Genomic DNA, 19,961 nt, shown 5'->3' on the forward strand with positions numbered 1-19,961 from the left:
ACGGGCAGTAGATAACACCTAGCCCGCTTTCCTGTCACCATGGCAACAGGGGGAGGACATCTGCATATCCTACACTGAAGTATCCAGGGAAGTATCCAGGGAAGTATCCAGAAGTATCCAGGGAAGTATCCAGAAGTATCCAAGGAAGTATCCAGGGAAGTATCCAGAAGTATCCTGAAGTATCCAGGGAAGTATCCTGAAGTATCCAGAAGTATCCAGGGAAGTATCCAGAAGTATCCAGGGAAGTATCCAAGGAAGTATCCAAGGAAGTATCTAGAAGTAGCCAGGGAAGTATCCTGGGAGATATCCAGAAGTATCTAAGGAATTATCCAGGGAAGTATCCAGAAGTATCCGGGAAAGTATCCAGGGATAAAAAACTGTCTCAGAGTTGTCTTCTCTGTGAGTGCATCTATAATGCAGATTCCTGAATCCACCTCTGACTGCAGGTGTCTGACTGCAGGTGTCTGACTGCAGGTGCATGTGTTTGCAGGTGTCTGACTGCAGGTGTCTGACTGCAGGTGCATGTGTTTGCAGGTGTCTGACTGCAGGTGTCTGACTGCAGGTGCATGTGTTTGCAGATGTCTGACTGCAGGTGTCTGACTGCAGGTGCATGTGTTTGCAGATGTCTGACTGCAGGTGTCTGACTGCAGGTGCATGTGTTTGCAGGTGTCTGACTGCAGGTGTCTGACTGCAGGTGCATGTGTTTGCAGGTGTCTGACTGCAGGTGTCTGACTGCAGGTGCATGTGTTTGCAGATGTCTGACTGCAGGTGTCTGACTGCAGGTGCATGTGTTTGCAGATGTCTGACTGCAGGTGTCTGACTGCAGGTGCATGTGTTTGCAGGTGTCTGACTGCAGGTGCATGTGTTTGCAGGTGTCTGTGGGTGCTGGCTGCAGTCTCCAGAGGACTATTCGTTTCACAGTCAACTTTGCTCCGGAGATCCGACAGATGGTGGCAGAGACTAATGACCTGGTGTCCATGGGCTACTCAGTTCCAGACCTGGCCAGGAACGTGGCTTTGCAGGAGGCCAAGTTCATCAGGTGAGCAGGATGTGCAGTGCATGATGGGAGATATGGACAGAACTGAGGCCACGGCGACACACACCTGATCAAAAAACTCTCTCTGCCCACATTTCTGTGATGATACATATCATCAGCATACATTCATTATTAGGCCATCGGCTAGCTTCTGTATCTTGTCGTTCCGTCCCAGGGTCCTGGGAAATACTTTTTGTTATGGTTTCTATCAAGTAAAATAGTTAAACTTCTTCCACCAAAAGTTCCTCAAGCGGGAACTTTGCAGTTAGTGGGTAAATCGTCTGTTGAAGTTAGGAAATGTACGAAAATATGCAAATATTAGCCTCTCATAGCATTTTTCACTCAATTTATCTCAGAAAGTGAAAGCGTCACTCTCTTCATTTTTGGCACATAGACAGACAATACTATGAATATTTGATATGTGAAATATCAGGTCGATGGGCGTGGTCGTCTTGAATTAGTCATATGTTAAAAAAAACATAATTTCAAAATTATCTCATATTGAAACAAGCTCACCATTCGGATTGTGTTCAAAATATCGATACGGCGATATGTCGTCACGGACTCCATATCAATACTGAGTCACAGTATTGATATTTTTTTTATTTAAAAAAAAAAAAAAAATTCAATTAAAAAAAAAGAAAAAAAAAGTTTTGTGGCCCGTAGGCTTTAAACGAGGTGGAATAGTTCTTTTATTATGCTGTTTGTGCCGTGCTCCTCTCGGTCGAGGTGAGAAGGAGCTGTGGACCTGATCAGAAGCTGATCTGTGCAGAAGATGCTGCTGCAGCAGGTTCAGACCATGAAACATGCAATACTTTACTAGAATGTGTTCCTTATATTTCTATTTGGATCAGTTGGTTGGATGTATAAAGTTATTAGAGCAGAATGGATTTATAAATAAGTGCTTTGTGGATAAACATGACATTTCATAAAACCATTACCCATTTGGTACATTTTTAAGACCCTTTTTTCAAAAATGTATCAAGATACATATCGTAATGAGGGAATTGTATCAGAATATACAAGTATCGGGATACATATCGTATATGTATCGGGATACGTATCGTATCGCAAGGGTCTTGGCAATACCCAGCCCTACTCATCATGGGTTAATTGACTCCAAATTCTTTATAATAAGTTCAAAATTCTTTAATAATGAAAAATATCCCAATGTACACTAATTCAATAATCAAACAGTTAATATCACAAGCTCCACAATAGGCTACTAGCAGAAAATAGTTTAATTATGCATAACCATCATACTATCAAATAAAAACTGTATCTGGACAAATTGTGATCAAGGAGATGGTTTCCTCGGCAAAATCGATGTTATGGAGATGAAGACAGTGGGAACTTCAGGACTGAAGCCCTTAGGAAGGACATGTTCCTGTTGGACCTGCCGTTGGGCCAGACCCTTTCAAAGTTCATGATACTATCTAATGATGCAATGTGACCAAGATTATTCAGTATCTTCACTACATGAGATGAACCTGTGAGATGTCCAACTGTTAGTCCAAGGGCCAGTGATTTTGGTGTTTGTTTATAGCCATCAGAAGCAAGATCGACCATATCTTGAGGAATAAGAGTGAACTTGTGTTTGTGGAAACACTTTCAACTGGGACTGTTTTAGATGATTTAAACTCTGCATCAGAAAGTGACTTAGGATCTTCAGGAACAGATAATGTCCCTTTAAGCCCAGAGCATGTGACTTCAGGACTAGACAAGGAGAGACCTCCTCCACACACTGTACTCTGCTGTGACGTCCTCCACACACTGTCCTCTGCTGTGACGTCCTCCACACACTGTCCTCTGCTGTTAAACAAAAGCCAGGTGTTCAGTGGGCGTTGCCTCCTACTTCTGAGGAGTTTAATGTCACCAATATGTGCCTCAAGAACTTTTCAACCTCCCTGCCTGGATAGTGGGAGCATCAGAAGATCCTACTTTGGGCGAATTACAAGAAGTGTCAGGCCAGATTGAATTCAAGCTTCTGTCCATATGCCAAGATATAGTCTATCTTGCTTCTGATGGCTATAAACAAACACCAAAATCACTGGCACTTGAACTAACAGTTGGACATCTCACAGGTTCATCTCATGTAGTGAAGATACTGAATAATCTTGGTCACATTGCATCATTTGATAGTATCATGAACTTTGAAAGTGTCTGGCCCAACGGCAGGTCCAACAGGAACATGTCCTTCCTAAGGGCTTCAGTCCTGAAGTTCCCACTGTCTTCATCTCCATAACATCGATTTTGCCGAGGAAACCATCTCCTTGATCACAATTTGTCCAGATACAGTTTTTATTTGATAGTAAGATAAGATAATCCTTTATTGTCCACACATGGGGAAATCTCATTGATACAACGCAGGTAGACACAGAGGAAAAGGACAGATAACAGATTATAGAAAGTTTAAAAAACACTCTTAATGATGGTTATGCATAATTAAACTATTTTCTGCTAGTAGCCTATTGTGGAGCTCGTGATATTAACTGTTTGATTATTGAATTTGTGTACATTGGGATATTTTTTTATTATTAAAGAATTTGGAATTTATTATAAAGAAATTTGAACTTATTTTAACATGTTGTTATTAGTATGAGTTAAGGGGCCTAATGAAGTCGAATCTGAAATGTAGTATGTGAAAAATTGGTGAGTCAAAAAACCCATGGTGAGTAGGGCTGGGTATTGCCAAGACCCTTGCGATACGATACGTATCCCGATACATATACGATATGTATACCGATACTTGTATATTCTGATACAATTCCCTCATTACGATATGTATCTTGATACATTTTTGAAAAAAGGGTCTTAAAAATGTATCAAATGGGTAATGGTTTTACTCTGGATACAAAAAATTATGAAATGTCATGTTTATCCACAAAGCACTTATTTAAAAATCCATTCTGCTCTAATAACTTTATACATCCAACAAACTGATCCAAATAGAAATATAAGGAACACATTCTAGTAAAGTATTGCATGTTTCATGATCTGAACCTGCTGCAGCAGCATCTTCTGCACAGATCAGCTTCTGATCAGGTCCACAGCTCCTTCTCACCTCGACCGAGAGGAGCACGGCACAAACAGCATAATAAAAGAACTATTCCACCTCGTTTAAAGCCTACGGGCCACAAAACTTCCAAAAAAAATAATAATAATAATATATATATTTTTTTTAATAAAAAAAATATCGATACTGTGACTCAGTATTGATATGGAGTCTGTGACGACATATCGCCGTATCGATATTTTGAACACAACCCTAATGGTGAGCTTGTTTCAATATGAGATAATTTGGAAATTATGTTTTTTTTAACATATGACTAATTCAAGACACCCACGCCCATCGACCTGATATTTCACATATCAAATATTCATAGTATTGTCTGTCTATGTGCCAAAAAAGAGTGTGACCCTTTCACTTTCTGAGATAAATTGAGTGAAAAATCCAATGAGAGGCTAATATTTGAATATTTTTGTACATTTCCCAACTTCAACAGATGATTTCCCCACTAAGTGCAAAGTTCCCACTTGAGGAACTTTTGGTGGACGAAGTTTAACTATTTTACTTGATAGAAACCATAACAAAAAGTATTTCCCAGGACCCTGGAACGGAAGTCATTTTCTAGGCCCTTTCTGAGAGCTAGCCTATGGCCTATATGTAATGATTATAGCTACATTCAACATTAAGAGCAGATATTGCATGTTTTATACGCAACAAGGACAAAAATCTCTGTCAATAAACAAAAGTTTTTAAAAATTCATAACGCCGCCTCAGTAATAGACACAGGGGCGTCGGTGCTTTTATGGTTTGATTACCAAAGCGACAGGACGGTGCGTTCACACGTGGACCAGAGCAAGTACCAACATCAAGAGAAAATTAAAACAGTTTTAAAATAAGTAGAGCTGGGACGTGTGCAGCGCTTCATAGTTCACATCTGTGTCCAACACTAGGCCTACAACTTAACCGCAATTATATTAAAGTGTATTATAAAACACATAAGCTACAATGGACACTTTGAATTCGAGCCAACATTGCAGCCTCATTGATTATCGATACTAGTATTTTCACTTAAAGTATTGCGACATGCAGGGGTAACACCCCCTGAATGTGCCCAATGACAAAGTGAATCATTCGAAATGTTGCCTCTCCACCTTTAATAAGACGTGGAACATTCATATTAGGTTGGCAAAACATCAAAACGCTTGAATTTGTCCAATTTTACAATAAAAAGTACTATTTTTTGTTGTTTGGACCAACTTAACGGGAAGCCAGAGGGCCAACAAAAACAGTTCTGAGGGCCGCATTTGGCCCCCAGGCCGTAGTTTGGACATACAATCACAAAAGAGCATTATTACCTTTAGTGTCTCATCCCATAGTTTTGTGGAGGACAAAAGTGGAAATTCTCATTCATTTTTTTGTCCTTTTTGAAGACAAATAGTAGCTTTAGAGCTCACAGAGGCGTGTTGTGTGGTGCCTCCAGGCCAAACTCTGTTTTTAACAGTGGTGAGCTCAGTTTTGCCCTCTTCTTCATCCTATGCCATCCTCCTCACCCGACCGGCCCCTTTCTCTGGCTCCGCAGCTTCGTGGACGAGCTCCAGCGGCTGGTCAGCAGCTTCCACACAGTCATGGACGGCCTGAGCGACGCCATGTTTGTGATGCTGGCCAAACACATTCAAGTCGTGAGGACGGAGATGAGCTTCGGCTGCAAGACCTTCAACTGGAAATCCCTGGGTCAGTGAGCTCAGACTGTGGCTCCAAACACGAGTCAGAGGTCACAGAGGTCAAACACGAGTCAGAGGTCACAGAGGTCAAACACGAGGCAGAGGTCACAGAGTCCAAACACGAGGCAGAGGTCACAGAGTCCAAACACGAGGCAGAGGTCACAGAGGTCAAACACGAGGCAGAGGTCACGATCACAAAGCCCAAACACTGGGCACAGGTCAGAGTCCAAACACGAGGCAGAGGTCACAGAGGTCAAACACGAGGCAGAGGTCACAGAGAAAAGTATGGGATAGGAAGAGTTGTGGGTGAGGGGCGTGGCCCTGGTCCTGGATCAATCAACTTATCTATTTAAAACAAACGACTCACTGTTCAAAATAGCTGAAATCAGATTTTTTGCAGTCTCCTTGTGTAGTCTGTCTGTGGCTGAGTCGGTTCTTTGGTTCCAGGCATTCCAGACTTCATCCGTCGAGGCGTGCAGGCCGTTTCTAAGTTTGAGTCTGTGGTCAGCCAGATCCTGAAGAACGAGAAGGACATCGAGGCCAAGCTTCAATCTTTGGAGACAGCAAACCTCATCAAGTTTACAGTGCACAATAAATCACATGAGCTCCCAGGTAAAAGACTTGATCTCCTCTGCAGGAGCCTCGTTATAACGATGGTATGAGCCAATGGACGTCTGTACTTGAACGTTGCGTTGTGCTTTCCAAAGGAGTCAAGCAATTTTGTGAGCGGATCAACCAGGAGCGAGCCAAGACCGTGAGCGTGCTGACCAAGAGGTACAGCGATATCGGGCCTCTCATCACCAAAACAGAACACCTGATCCTGGAGAGCAGCAGCGGCAGGGCCAAGTGCATGGCTGAGTACTACAGGGCCTGGGAGCGCCGGGCGCTGGAGTCTCTCATCAAAATGGTGCTGAGGTAAAGACTCACTGTGTGTCAGCATCTCATGTGTTTGTCATCTCTTTAATGCATCTGCTTTGTGTAGGAACATCCACACCTTTAACGCATCACTCATGGGCACCACGCCTCTGTTCCAAATCGACTCCATCTTGTCTGCCCCCAAAATTGTGATTCAGCCTCTGCGCAATGAGATCTACTGGCTGATCATGCAGTGTGTGAGGGACTGTGTGGAGAGCACCAAGGTCTGCCTCCTCCTAATGCCACATTCACTTTGTCTGTACAAGCTGCTGTCATGTGATATATTCTTTTTGTTAGCATTTTGTGCGCTGGATGCATGGGACGTGCTTGGAGTGCCCCCCTCAGGCCGTGGGAGGAGATGACGAAGTGTTCATCTTTAACTTCTACAGCGATGTGTGCCAGCAGCCCCAGATCAACGACAGCGCCATGACGGTGTCTCAGAACATCCAGCGACTGCTCTTCTCCCTGGAGCGCCAGCTCAACCACTGGAAGCTCTACCGCCCCCTGTGGGAGAAAAACAAGGTCATTGTGAACGAGAAGTTTGCCGCGAGGAAGCCCAGCGTGGTCAAGTACGATGAAAAGCTGCAATACTTTGCTCGCATGCGACAGGAGCTTTCCCAGGAGCCACTTTTCACCGAGCTCCACAGCATCCACCTGAACCTGGAGCCTCTGGCAAACACAGCTCTGGAGGCCGCCCAGGCCTGGATCTCCTCTCTGGGCAGCTTTCTCAACATGTCAGCCAAGGAGGACCTCTTTAACCTGAGGGACCAGCTCATGGTATGAACTATTATCAATGAGACATATTCAGCATGTGAAGCAAGTGAGAACTCTCGGAGTATGTTATTGATGATAAAAGCATAAAAGGATTTTAGGAGAATGCAGAATCCAATTATGAAAAGTCGGTTCAAAGTGAGGTGTCTTGCTCTGTTTTATGGCAGATGCTGTCGGAGAACCTGCACCAGAGCCCGGACTCCTTTGAGGAGCTCAAGTGTGTGCTGGGGACCATCGCAGACATTCGCTACTCCGAGCTGTCTCTGCAGGTGGAGCTGAGGCTCTGTGACATCCAGGAACGCTACCGCACGCTGCGCATGTACAGCATTCAGGTCATAGACCGCTATATTCATCTTCTTCACTCTGTTGCAACACATTGTTCCAGGTTTTTAAGACGTGACATTGATAATAGACGTAGTTTTATTTTCACTATAAAAATAAATGTGGTGAGACTTCAGGAAAGATGGCACTGGTGTAGAAAGATGGCACTGGTGTAGAAAGATGGCACTGGTGTTCAAAGATGGCACTGGTGTTCAAAGATGGCACTGGTGTAGAAGATGGCACTGGTGTAGAAGATGGCACTGGTGTAGATGGCACTGGTGTAGAAGATGGCACTGGTGTAGAAAGATGGTACTGGTGTAGAAGATGGCACTGGTGTAGAAAGATGGTACTGGTGTAGAAAGATGGTACTGGTGTAGTGGTATCTTTAGCTAAGCTCCACTGCTTAGTGTTTCTAAACAAAAGGCTTTATGCATTAGCCCGGGACCTTTCCAGGAGCGAGCACACTCAGCGACAGCCTCCAGACGTCACGAACTATGAAAAGCAGGACTGTGTGAACTTTGGGGAAGATGGAGGAGTGAGGACGTGCTTTGTCCCGCTGCGGTCCTATTTCACCAGGGGAGACCCAATATTTACACTATGATGAGACTGGACACTTATTTTGTGAACATGTCTAAAAAATAAGAAGAAAAACGCCACAGAGAATCAGGTTGTAGTGCTGCACCTAAGCTTGCTGCTAGCTCTGCACAGGCTTCTGCACAGGCTTCTGCACAGGCTGCTGCACAGGGTTCTGCACAGGCTTCTGCACAGGCTTCTGCACAGGCTGCTGCACAGGCTTCTGCACAGGCTGCTGCACAATCAGGCCCTCGCCACGTCACAGCTCCAGGTCAGATTTATCAGCTGGGTGGTCGGGTGGGGGTGTGGTAAGAGCGGGTGGGGGTAAGAGCGGGTGGGGGTGTGGTCGGGTGGGGGTGTGGTAAGAGCGGGTGGGGGTGTGGTATGAACGGGTGGGGGTGTGGTAAGAGCGGGTGGGGGTAAGAGCGGGTGGGGGTGTGGTCGGGTGAGGGTGTGGTAAAAGCGGGTGGGGGTGGGGGTGTGGTAAGGGAGGAGCTCACAAAGGTAGATGGGGCCAGGTTATGGAGGGACTTGGATTATGATTTGTTTCCTGTTCTCTCTGGTCTTGTTGCCATGTTGCATGTGTGGGCAGGAAAGGGCGTGGCATGTACCTCGTGGTCACAGGGCGGGCGAGGGCCTCAAACGCCATGTGCAGCTTTCATTTCTTTGTTTAGTTTGTTGTGTTCTAGTAAAGAAAAAAAAAAAAGATTTATTTCTATTTCAAAATAGTCTCAACAGTTTTATCGGTCCTGCTCCATGACCCTGTGAACATAACATAATCTAATCTATATTATTGATGCAAGTTTTAAGAGTATTTTGATCGATTGATTGAGTTCTGATGAAACTCCCATGATCCCCTGTGACACCTGCACGTGTGACGCCTGCGCGTGTCGCCTGCGCGTGTCACCTGCGCGTGACGCCTGCGCGTGACGCCTGCGCATGACGCTGCGCGTGAGACACCTGCGCGTGACACCTGCGCGTGACACCTGCGCATGTCGCCTGCGCGTGACGCCTGCGCGTGACGCCTGCACGTGACACCAGCGCGTGTCGCCTGCACGTGACGCCTGCACGTATCGCCTGCACGTGTCATCTGCGCGTGACACCTGCGAGTGTCGGCTGCGCGTGACGCCTGCAGGTGACGCCTGCGCGTGTCGCCTGCGCCTGTCACCTGCGCGTGACGCCTGCGCGTGACGCCTGCAGGTGACGCCTGCTGCACGTGACACCGCGTGTGACACCTGCACGTAACGCCTGCACGTGTCGCCTGCACGTATCGCCTGCACGTGTCATCTGCGCGTGACACCTGCGCGTGACGCCTGCAGGTGACGCCTGCGCGTGTCGCCTGCGCGTGACGCCTGCAGGTGACGCCTGCTGCACATGACACCATGTGTGACGCCTGCGCGTGACGCCTGCGCGTGACACCAGCGCGTGTCGCCTGCACGTGACGCCTGCACGTATCGCCTGCACGTGTCATCTGCGCGTGACACCTGCGAGTGTCGGCTGCGCGTGACGCCTGCAGGTGACGCCTGCGCGTGTCGCCTGCGCCTGTCACCTGCGCGTGACGCCTGCGCGTGACGCCTGCAGGTGACGCCTGCTGCACGTGACACCGCGTGTGACACCTGCACGTAACGCCTGCACGTGTCGCCTGCACGTATCGCCTGCACGTGTCATCTGCGCGTGACACCTGCGCGTGACGCCTTCACGTGACACCTGCGCGCGTCACCTGCGCGCGACACCTGCGCGCGACACCTGCGCGCGACACCTGCGCGCGTCACCTGCGCGCGTCACCTGCGCGCGTCACCTGCGCGCGACACCTGCGCGCGACACCTGCGCGCGTCACCTGCGCGCGACACCTGCGCGCGTCACCTGCGCGCGTCACCTGCGCGCGTCACCTGCGCGCGTCACCTGCGCGCTACACCTGCGCGCGTCACCTGCGCGCGTCACCTGCGCGCGACACCTGCGCGCGACACCTGCGCGCGACACCTGCGCGCGACACCTGCGCGCGACACCTGCGCGTGACACCTGCGCGTGACACCTGCGTGTGGGTGTTTCCAGGTGTCTGAGGAGGAGCAGCAGCTGGAGGCCAGTGTCCCTCAAATGTGGACAGAGCTGTTTGCAGAAGCTCGCCACGTGGACCGCAGCCTCACCAGAGTCAAGACGTCCTTCACTGAGGTACTCTCACGGCTGACCAGTCTGCTCCTGACAACACCTGTCACCTGACAACACCTGTCACCTGACAACACCTGTCACATCCATGTTCTCTTTGCTTTTGGTTTCAGGATGATGAGAGACTTGAGGGCGATTACCATTGTTGCAGATTCTGATACTAAAACCACAAATGTATGTTAAGTTATGGCAAAGGCAAAGCAAGATTATTTGTAGAGCACAATTTGTACACAAGGATATGAAATGTGCTCCACAACTGGAACAAATGCATTAAAATCACAAAACAGTTTAAGACATAAAAGAGAAGAGTTCAGTCACAGGCTCAGCTGAACTAAACGTAGAGGCTCACATCTTCAGGAAGAATGTAACATTTACTCATGAACTTTTCTCTTTTGAAAAAATAATAACATGTATTTATCTGGGATATTAAATAATTTCTGGCACGATTGCTTCTGTTTGAGCATAATTGTCATCCTATTTCTATTGACTAGTGTGACTTTTACATAAACCACTTTGAAAACACAGTAATGCACCAAATCTTATTACTCTAAAATGTCAAACAGTTTTCGACTCCACACTTTTAATTTAGTAAAAAATAAGCATCTATGCAAAGTGTATACATGTACACACAAGTGTATACATGTACACACATGTACATGTATACACTTGTGTGTACATGTATACATGTATACATGTACATGTATACATGTACGAGTATACATGTATACATGTACACACAAGTGTATACGTGTACTCGTACATATATACATGTACTTGTACATGTATACATGTACAAGTACATGTATACATGTACGAGTACATGAAGAGAGCTGAGATTTGAAAGTAGAAAAAAGTATTAATCTATGTTGATTTTTAATGATGTGGATCAAGGGCCCCTGAGGGGACAAGTGTGACCAGAGGTTTAACCTTTAGCAATTTAATCAGTGCCAATAATCACCAATTAATCATGTTAACCATTAAAATAACTCTCAAATCAAATCAAATCATTTTATTTTTGTAAGGCCCAAAATCACAACAACAGTTGCCTCTGAGGGCCACAGGGAGAAATGAATCAACAATGTCTGTGGTGGCGATGAAGTCAGACAATGTCTGTGGTGGCGATGAAGTCAGACAATGTCTGTGGTGGCGAGGGACGATGTCCCAGGGTCCTCTGTCCTTAGACTCTCCTTCTCGGCCAGGAAAAACTACAAAAAAAAAGCGTAGAAACCTGGAGGAGTTCCAGTGAAGGAGAGATCCGACTCTCACAGACGGACAGACGGACACGAGGAGACTGGAGCTGGACCCACTCTTCAGGCAGATGAGGGACCGTCCACACAGGGCAGGGACCACTTCATCAGGGGAGGGGCATCTGGGTCCACAGGTCCTCAGGAGTGAGAGAAAGAAAAGAAGGCGGTGAACAGTTTGCAAGTGGAATCAAAAAATAAATATTGTTTGATAGCATAAGTAGTCAGAAGAAGAAGAGGATAGTGCTCAAGCTGTCATACTTCCCCCAGCATAGTTACTCCTAGGGCAGCGTAGCTGAAGCTGTGGGTTTATGTTTCTGTTCCTAACTAGTCTGACCATAAGCGATTTCGAAGAGGAACGTTTTAAGCCTGGACTTAAATGAAGAGACTGTGTCAGCATATTTAACATGGGTCGGGAGCTGATTCCATAACACAGGGGCTTGGTAGCTAAACGCTCTACCTCCTACAGTACTTTTAGAGACTCTTGGCACCACCAGAAGGCCGGCATTCTGAGAGCGAAGAGCTCTGTTTGGATGATATGGTTCTATAGCATCTTTGAGGTAGGATGGGGCCATGTCATTTATGGCTTTGTAGGTCAAGAGTAGAATTCTGAATTTGATTCTAAACTCGACGGGGAGCCAGTGAAGAGACTTCAGCACTGGCGTAATGTGCTCTCTTCTTTTTGTTCCTGTTAGTAATCTTGCTGCTGCATTTTGAACCAGTTGAAAGCTTTTTATGGAGCTTTTAGGACACGCTGCAAGCAGGGAGTTACAGTAGTCTAATCTAGTCGTTACAAATGCATGGATAAGTTTTTCGGCATCACTTTTAGGCAGGATTCTTCTGATTTTGGCGATGTTGCGCAAATGGAAATAGGCTGTTTTACAAGCTTGATTTATATGAGCTTTAAATGAGAGCTCCTGGTCAAATAAGACTCCAAGGTTTCTTACAGTAAAACTGGAGGCTACACTGACATTGTCCAGTGTGACTATCTGCTCAGATAGAGTCTCGTCGATGCTTAGGGCCAAGCACAATGACCTCGGTTTTTTCAGGGTTAAGAAGCAGGTAGTTTAGTGTCACCTCTAACCACAAATCTTGCATTTTAAGCAAACATTCAATCAAAACAAATTACAAATTATTGTATCAATTGTAAAGAAGTAAAGAATATAATAAGTGTGTTTAGCTCCAACAAGAGCATTTAACAATCTAAGACATAATGTATCTTTTGAATGGGAAGCGTGGTGTTTAACAGGAAGATAAAACCCATGAACATATACAACATATATAACACATATAACATATATATAACATATAAAACATATATATAACATATATAACACATACAACACATACAACACATACAACACATACAACACATACAACACATATAACATATATAACACATATGACACATAAGATAAGATAAGATAAGATATTCCTTTATTGTCCCACATGGGGAAATTTCATATAACACATATAACACATATAACATATATAACATATATAACATATATGACATAATAATAACATATGTTATATATGTTAATAACATATGTAATATGTTATATATGTTATATATATGTTAAACATATATATAACATCCATATGCATGTCTTTGGACGGTGGGAGAACCCGGAGAGAACCCACGGTAACACGGGGAGGACATGCAGACTCCACCCAGAGAGATCATGTGATGTTGGTCTGGTCCGGGAATCAAACCTATGATCTCCTTCTTGGGAGGCCAGAGCGCTAACCGCCTTTGCCACCATGCATCCCAACATATATAACATATATACAACATATATATAACATATATATAACATATAATTACTGTAACTGTGTGTGTGGCTCCACCTTCAGAGCACCAAAGAGAAGATGGAAGAATTCCAACAGGAAGTGATGATCTTTGCTGAAAGCTTCAACATGCATGGCCCCGGGGCCGTGGGGGACAACCTGGAGCGAGGTGAGACTGAACCACACAGAACCTGGACACAATCCTTCATGGACAAAAACCAGGGATGGTTTTTCAGTCAATGAAATATTCAACAATGGTCATGATGTAGATGATAATCCAGAACGATGCTCAGGTGTCAGTTCGGGCGTGGCAGTCCGGGCGTGGCAGACATGTTTGCAGTGGATGCAGCTCAAGGCTGATGCTCTCAGAGCCCGTCCCCTGTATTTATGCCTCTAGCTGGCAAAAGTACTTCAGTTCACTACTCGAGTAAAAGTACAGCTCTTTTATTTACAGATCTAACATCACATTTCACTCAAATGTAGTGCACGTGATTATATTTACATGAGCACAAATATGACAAACGTAGAGGTCATTCCACAACTGTTAACTCGCCTAAATGTATGTAAATGACTCAATAGTTCTGTTCTGACAACAATAATGCCACATGAACCCTTTATTTCAATGGAACAATTTGTAGGTTTTAAAAATACGTTTCCCTAAAAGTCCCACTGATCAAAACCACGTTGACCCGACTCTCCACTCGTGCCTCGTCATCGCGTGAGTTCATGAGCTACAAACACAGATATTTGCTTTAGAATCTGAAATGGCTCCAAGATATAATTCCAGTGTCATCAGCTACTCTCAATTCAAAGTGACTTTGTCATTCCCAAAACTGTCTAAAGACCAGAAAGACCAGGATGTGTCTTGGAACAAAGTCAGTGTAAAACCTAAACGATACAAAGATAATGTAAAGTCACTAAAATTATGGGTAAATGAAGAGCTTCAGCTCCTTCTCCACAACAGTCTGATACAATGACCTGGTCTCACTCGTGAACAAACCCCTGACGACCCTGAACTTTCTCCAGTGGAGAACCATGGTCTCAGAACTGTAGGTGTCTTTGTTAAGACTATGCACAAGATGGACATTTTCTACAACAATGGTGTGCTCAGGTCTGACCATCATGGATAGCTACGAGGCCGAGCTGGCTGAGATAGTGTCCCAGCGGCAGGAGCTGACCAGTGCGGAGAAGCTGCTGGACCTGCCCATGACTGTGTACCCTGAGGTGGTCAGCATGCAGAAGGACATGCGCGGCCTGCGGATGATCTACGACATCTACAGAGCACAGAAGGTCAGTGCAGGTGTAGTAGACCTAGTCTATGTTCAGTTAATTACCCTATTTTCCGGATTATAACAGAGTTTACATAGTTTTGGCCGGACTTATACTCCGGAGCGACTTATATGTGAAAATATAATGAATATATATATATATATTCATATATATATATATATATAATATATATAATATATATAATATATATATATATATATATATATATATATATATATATATATATATATATATATATATATATATATATGTATAAAACTAATACACTCACACACACTGAACAAAAATATAAATGTACCGCTGTTGTTTTGCTGCTCTATTGGTCCAGGAGGCCAAAGCCCAGTGGTCAGAGACTCTCTGGCTGGACCTGAACCTCCAGCTGCTCCTTGAGGGCATTGATGGCTTCCTAAAGCTGCACAAGCAGCTGCCCAAAGACGTGCGAGCGCTGCCAGTTTCCTTCTTCCTGGACGCCCGGATGAAGGAGTTTAAAGAGTCTCTTCCACTTCTGTTGGACCTAAAGAATGAAGCTCTGAGGGACAGGTCAGTGTGTGTCCCAATGGTTCACTGTATTAAACACACACACATTGAAGTGGTCAGGCCCAGTAAAACGGAGATAAAAAGCAGGTCTGCAACTTGACAATTAAACAGCAAATTCAGAGAATTCTGACCAGTCTTTAGCTCAATTTTAAACTAAAGTTGTGATAAGATAAGATATTCCTTTATTGTCCCACATGGGGAAATTTCATTGGTGCAACGCAGGTAGATACAGAAGAACAGATCACTTATAGGAAGTCTGAAAAACACTTTCAGTAGAAGATCTCCTATAAATAAATAAAAACTCCCATAGACAAATAAATAAATAAATACCATTGCATGTGATCCCGACAGTAATGTTGCCATGTCAACCTAAACAACTCTGTAACCTGGACATAAAAGTATTCTTTCCATCAATAATTAAAAAAACGTTCCTCTTGATTTGCCACAACAAACCAGACATCACAGTTTATGTCTTCGAGGGGCCTTTAGGGCCAGGCTCTCTGCTTATTACTGTGTAGACCAGAGGTGACCAGAGGTCTGTAGACCAGAGGTGACCAGAGGTGTGTAGACCAGAGGTGTGTAGACCAGAGGTGACCAGAGGTGTGTAGACCAGAGGTGACCAGAGGTGTGTAGACCAGAGGTGTGTAGACCAGAGGTGACCAGAGGTGTGTAGACCAGAGGTAACCAGAGGTGACCAGAGGTGTGTAGACCAGAGGTGACCAGAGGTGTGTAGACCAGAGGTGACCAGAGGTGTGTAGACCAGAGGTGTGTAGACCAGAGGTGTGTAGACCAGAGGTGACCAGAGGTGTGTAGACCAGAGGTGTGTAGACCAGAGGTGACCAGAGGTGTGTAGACCAGAGGTGACCAGAGGTGACCAGAGGTGTGTAGACCAGAGGTGTGTAGACCAGAGGTGACCAGAGGTAACCAGAGGTGTGTAGACCAGAGGTGACCAGAGGTGTGTAGACCAGAGGTGACCAGAGGTGACCAGAGGTGTGTAGACCAGAGGTGTGTAGACCAGAGGTGTGTAGATCAGAGGTGTGTAGACCAGAGGTGACCAGAGGTGTGTAGACCAGAGGTGTGTAGACCAGAGGTGTGTAGACCAGAGGTGACCAGAGGTGACCAGAGGTGTGTAGACCAGAGGTGTGTAGACCAGAGGTGTGTAGACCAGAGGTGTGTAGATCAGAGGTGTGTAGACCAGAGGTGACCAGAGGTGTGTAGACCAGAGGTGTGTAGACCAGAGGTGTGTAGACCAGAGGTGACCAGAGGTGACCAGAGGTGACCAGAGGTGACCAGAGGTGTGTAGACCAGAAGAGAAGTGACCAGAGGTGTGTAGACCAGAGGTGACCCAGAGGTGACCAGAGGTGACCAGAGGTGTGTAGACCAGAGGTGACCAGAGGTGTGTAGACCAGAGGTGTGTAGACCAGAGGTGTGTAGACCAGAGGTGACCAGAGGTGTGTAGACCAGAGGTGTGTAGACCAGAGGTGTGTAGACCAGAGGTGTGTAGACCAGAGGTGTGTAGACCAGAGGTGACCAGAGGTGTGTAGACCAGAGGTGTGTAGACCAGAGGTGTGTAGACCAGAGGTGTGTAGACCAGAGGTGTGTAGACTAGAGGTGTGTAGACCAGAGGTGTGTAGACTAGAGGTGTGTAGACCAGAGGTGTGTAGACTAGAGGTGTGTAGACCAGAGGTGTGTAGACCAGAGGTGTGTAGACCAGAGGTGTGTAGACCAGAGGTGTGTAGACCAGAGGTGACCAGAGGTGTGTAGACCAGAGGTGTGTAGACCAGAGGTGTGTAGACCAGAGGTGTGTAGACCAGAGGTGACCAGAGGTGTGTAGACCAGAGGTGTGTAGACCAGAGGTGTGTAGACCAGGGAGGGCCACAGACGATATGACAATGAAGTGAATCATTGGACATGTTGCACCTTTAATGAGGAACATTAATATTAGGTCTGTATCTAATCAAAATGTGTGTAATTATAGCAGAATGTTTCCAACTTTACAGTAAAAATTTGTTGTTGCTTGGGCCAATTTAGCAGAAAGCATGAGGGCCAACAAAAATTGGTCTGAGGGCCGCATTTGGCCCCCGGGCTATAGTTTGGAGACCCCTGATATAGACATAAGGATTGTCTTTATTTGAATGCATCAGTTGAATGAGTAAAACCAGGACTAGAACATGTGTTTGACTCTGAACATTGTGACTTGCTGCTCACAGACACTGGACGGAGCTGATGCATCGCACCAGCTCCAGCTTCGAGATCAATGGCGAGAGCTTCACTCTGGAGAACATGTTCACGATGGAGCTGCACAAATACGCCAACGAGATCGGAGAAATTGTCACATCTGCGGTGAAAGAGCTGAGCATCGAGAAGGCAAGCATCACCACAGGGGGCGGGGCCACACCCTCGGGGGGCAAGGGGAGGGAGCCGGGGGCGGAGCCACAGCTTCGGGGAGCAAGGGGTGGGAGCCAGGGGGCGGGGCCACAGCCTCGGGGGGCAAGGGGAGGGAGCCGGGGGGCGGGGCCACAGCCTCGGGGGGCAAGGGGAGGGAGCCGGGGGGCGGGGCCACAGCCTCGGGGGGCAAGGGGAGGGAGCCGGGGGCGGAGCCACAGCCTCGGGGAGCAAGGGGTGGGAGCCAGGGGGCGGGGCCACAGCCTCTGGGGGCAAGGGGAGGGAGCCGGGGGGCGTGGCCACTGCCTCGGGGGGCAAGGGGGGGGGAGCCGGGGGCGGGGTCATGGAGCCATAGAGAGTGTCACTTCTTCTCTGCTCATGCTCAGTTAGAACTTCTCTTCTCTTCTGCACATGCTGAGGGCCGTGGGTCTGAGGGCCGTGGGTCTGAGGGCCGTGGGTCTGAGGGCCGTGGGTCTGAGGGCCGCGGGTCTGAGGGCCTCCGACCTCGTGTTTTGGACACTCGGGTGAAGAGAGGGGCAGAGCTGTAGAGCACCACCTGGTGGTGAGTTGGATCCACTGGTGGAGGAGGAAGCCGGACAGACTTGGCAGACCCAAGCGCATTGTGAGGGTCTGTTGGGAACTTGCTGAGCCCTCTGTCGGCAGGGTCTTCAACTCAAACCTCCGGGAGAGCGTCTATCAGGTCACAGGGGAGAATGGGGACATTGACATTGTTATCATTCTCCTTTGTCAATGCGGCTGCTCAGAGCTTTGGTCCCAAGGTCCAAGGTATGTCTGGCTGTATGGCTGAAGAAGGGGCCTATCAGGCCTCTTGGGCTTGTGGGACTTCTGAGGCAGGAGTATCAGCGCAACACAGCTTGTGCTGTTGCACAGGCAAAAAACGGGGCTGGAAGCAGTTCAGGGAGGCCATGGAGGAGGACCATTGGTCGACCTCAAAACATAGTGGCAAAGGACCTCACGTCTTCCAAAGAGGAAGCCGAGACTGAGGACTTGGATAGACCACCTCATGGTTAACCTGATCCTCACGTACAGACACAGGCTGAAGCTCTCCAACCTGTAGTGAGGACTTCAGAGAGGAGGACCAATGAGGCAGAGGAGGAGGAGCTACAAGTGTGTGTTTGGACATTACAGACTGAGAGGAGCGACGTGTGTGTTTGGACATTACAGACTGGGAGGAGCTACACGGACACTGTGATGTCACACATTCTGTGAGGACAGCATTAGACCATCTCACACCAAAGTCACTTTCAACAATGACAAACTCTGGTTCACACTTAAACTGAGGCTGAGGCAGAAGGAGGCGGAGCACAGGGGCGGAGCTAGAGGGCGCTACAAAGATGCATAGTACGGATTTAGCGAAAGCTAGATCTCAGTATCTTACAAGCCCAGAGCCCCCCACGCTGCAGATGACCGGAAACTGGCTTAGCAACCCAACTCCTTCTACTGTAGATTTGACACCCTGGACACGGACTATTTGAGCCACTCCCTCAGGCAGGAGGCCACTCCCCTCAGGCAGGAGGCCACTCCCCTCAGGCAGGAGGCTCCATCCGGACCAGAACCTCCTCCACTAGAACAGTTTCTCTCCCTCTGCTGTTGGACTCATGAACACTTCTTAAAGGTGCCATATCATGATTTTTTTCACGTTTCGTAGTCTATCCTAAGTGTATAATTGATAATAATAAGAGTTGTGCAACACCCTTAACATAATAGTTAAGAAATATCACCCAGACCTTGGACCCCACACACCAACCCGGAAATACAAACGGCTTGGTTTGATATTTGCCCCCACCCTTGCGAAGAGCGATCTGGCTCCCCCGCCCAACCCGTGACGTAGTCTCAGCGAGAGCGTGTGTCCCCCGCCCACCCGTGACGTAGTCGTTAAATCACGACTCTTCCAGATATCTCCAAGCCCACTAGTCCCATGGTTCACAAGTCCCAATTTTGATCAAAGGCTCTACGCCTGAATAAAACATGTTATTCTACAGCGTTTATTCTCCGGAGCTCCAGAGCAGGCAGGCGGTGCGTGAGTCTGCATGCCCGGGTCACCTACACCGGGCTGAACAGCTGTCAGCTCCGCCGCGAGCCGTTCAGGTCCGCGCGCGAGTGAGTGACAAACGATAGAACTTCAGATCTAGACTAGAAGAGTCTACTTTGAGCCCAAATAAAGCTGATGTTAATTCTACAGC

At 46.9% G+C, this 19,961-nt stretch overlaps 1 protein-coding gene across 1 annotated transcript in view; it reads left to right on the forward strand.

Annotated features, from left to right (window-relative positions):
* The window catches only part of dnah10 (dynein axonemal heavy chain 10), a 170,517-nt gene that overhangs the window by 45,224 nt on the left and 105,332 nt on the right, over positions 1-19,961 (forward strand). The window contains exons 15-27 of the mRNA XM_072439315.1: positions 100-291; positions 873-1,039; positions 5,626-5,777; positions 6,215-6,379; positions 6,475-6,682; positions 6,750-6,906; positions 6,980-7,459; positions 7,621-7,785; positions 10,400-10,516; positions 13,612-13,714; positions 14,657-14,835; positions 15,164-15,375; positions 17,583-17,739. Coding sequence (XP_072295416.1) covers positions 100-291; positions 873-1,039; positions 5,626-5,777; positions 6,215-6,379; positions 6,475-6,682; positions 6,750-6,906; positions 6,980-7,459; positions 7,621-7,785; positions 10,400-10,516; positions 13,612-13,714; positions 14,657-14,835; positions 15,164-15,375; positions 17,583-17,739 — 2,454 coding nt within the window. The remainder of the gene's footprint in view (positions 1-99; positions 292-872; positions 1,040-5,625; positions 5,778-6,214; positions 6,380-6,474; positions 6,683-6,749; positions 6,907-6,979; positions 7,460-7,620; positions 7,786-10,399; positions 10,517-13,611; positions 13,715-14,656; positions 14,836-15,163; positions 15,376-17,582; positions 17,740-19,961) is intronic.

The sequence above is a fragment of the Eucyclogobius newberryi genome, unplaced genomic scaffold (genome assembly GCF_026437365.1).
Source record: "Eucyclogobius newberryi isolate DKJ021-1_F unplaced genomic scaffold, fEucNew1.0.hap1 SCAF_9, whole genome shotgun sequence".
NCBI classification, from domain to species: Eukaryota; Metazoa; Chordata; class Actinopteri; order Gobiiformes; family Gobiidae; genus Eucyclogobius; species Eucyclogobius newberryi.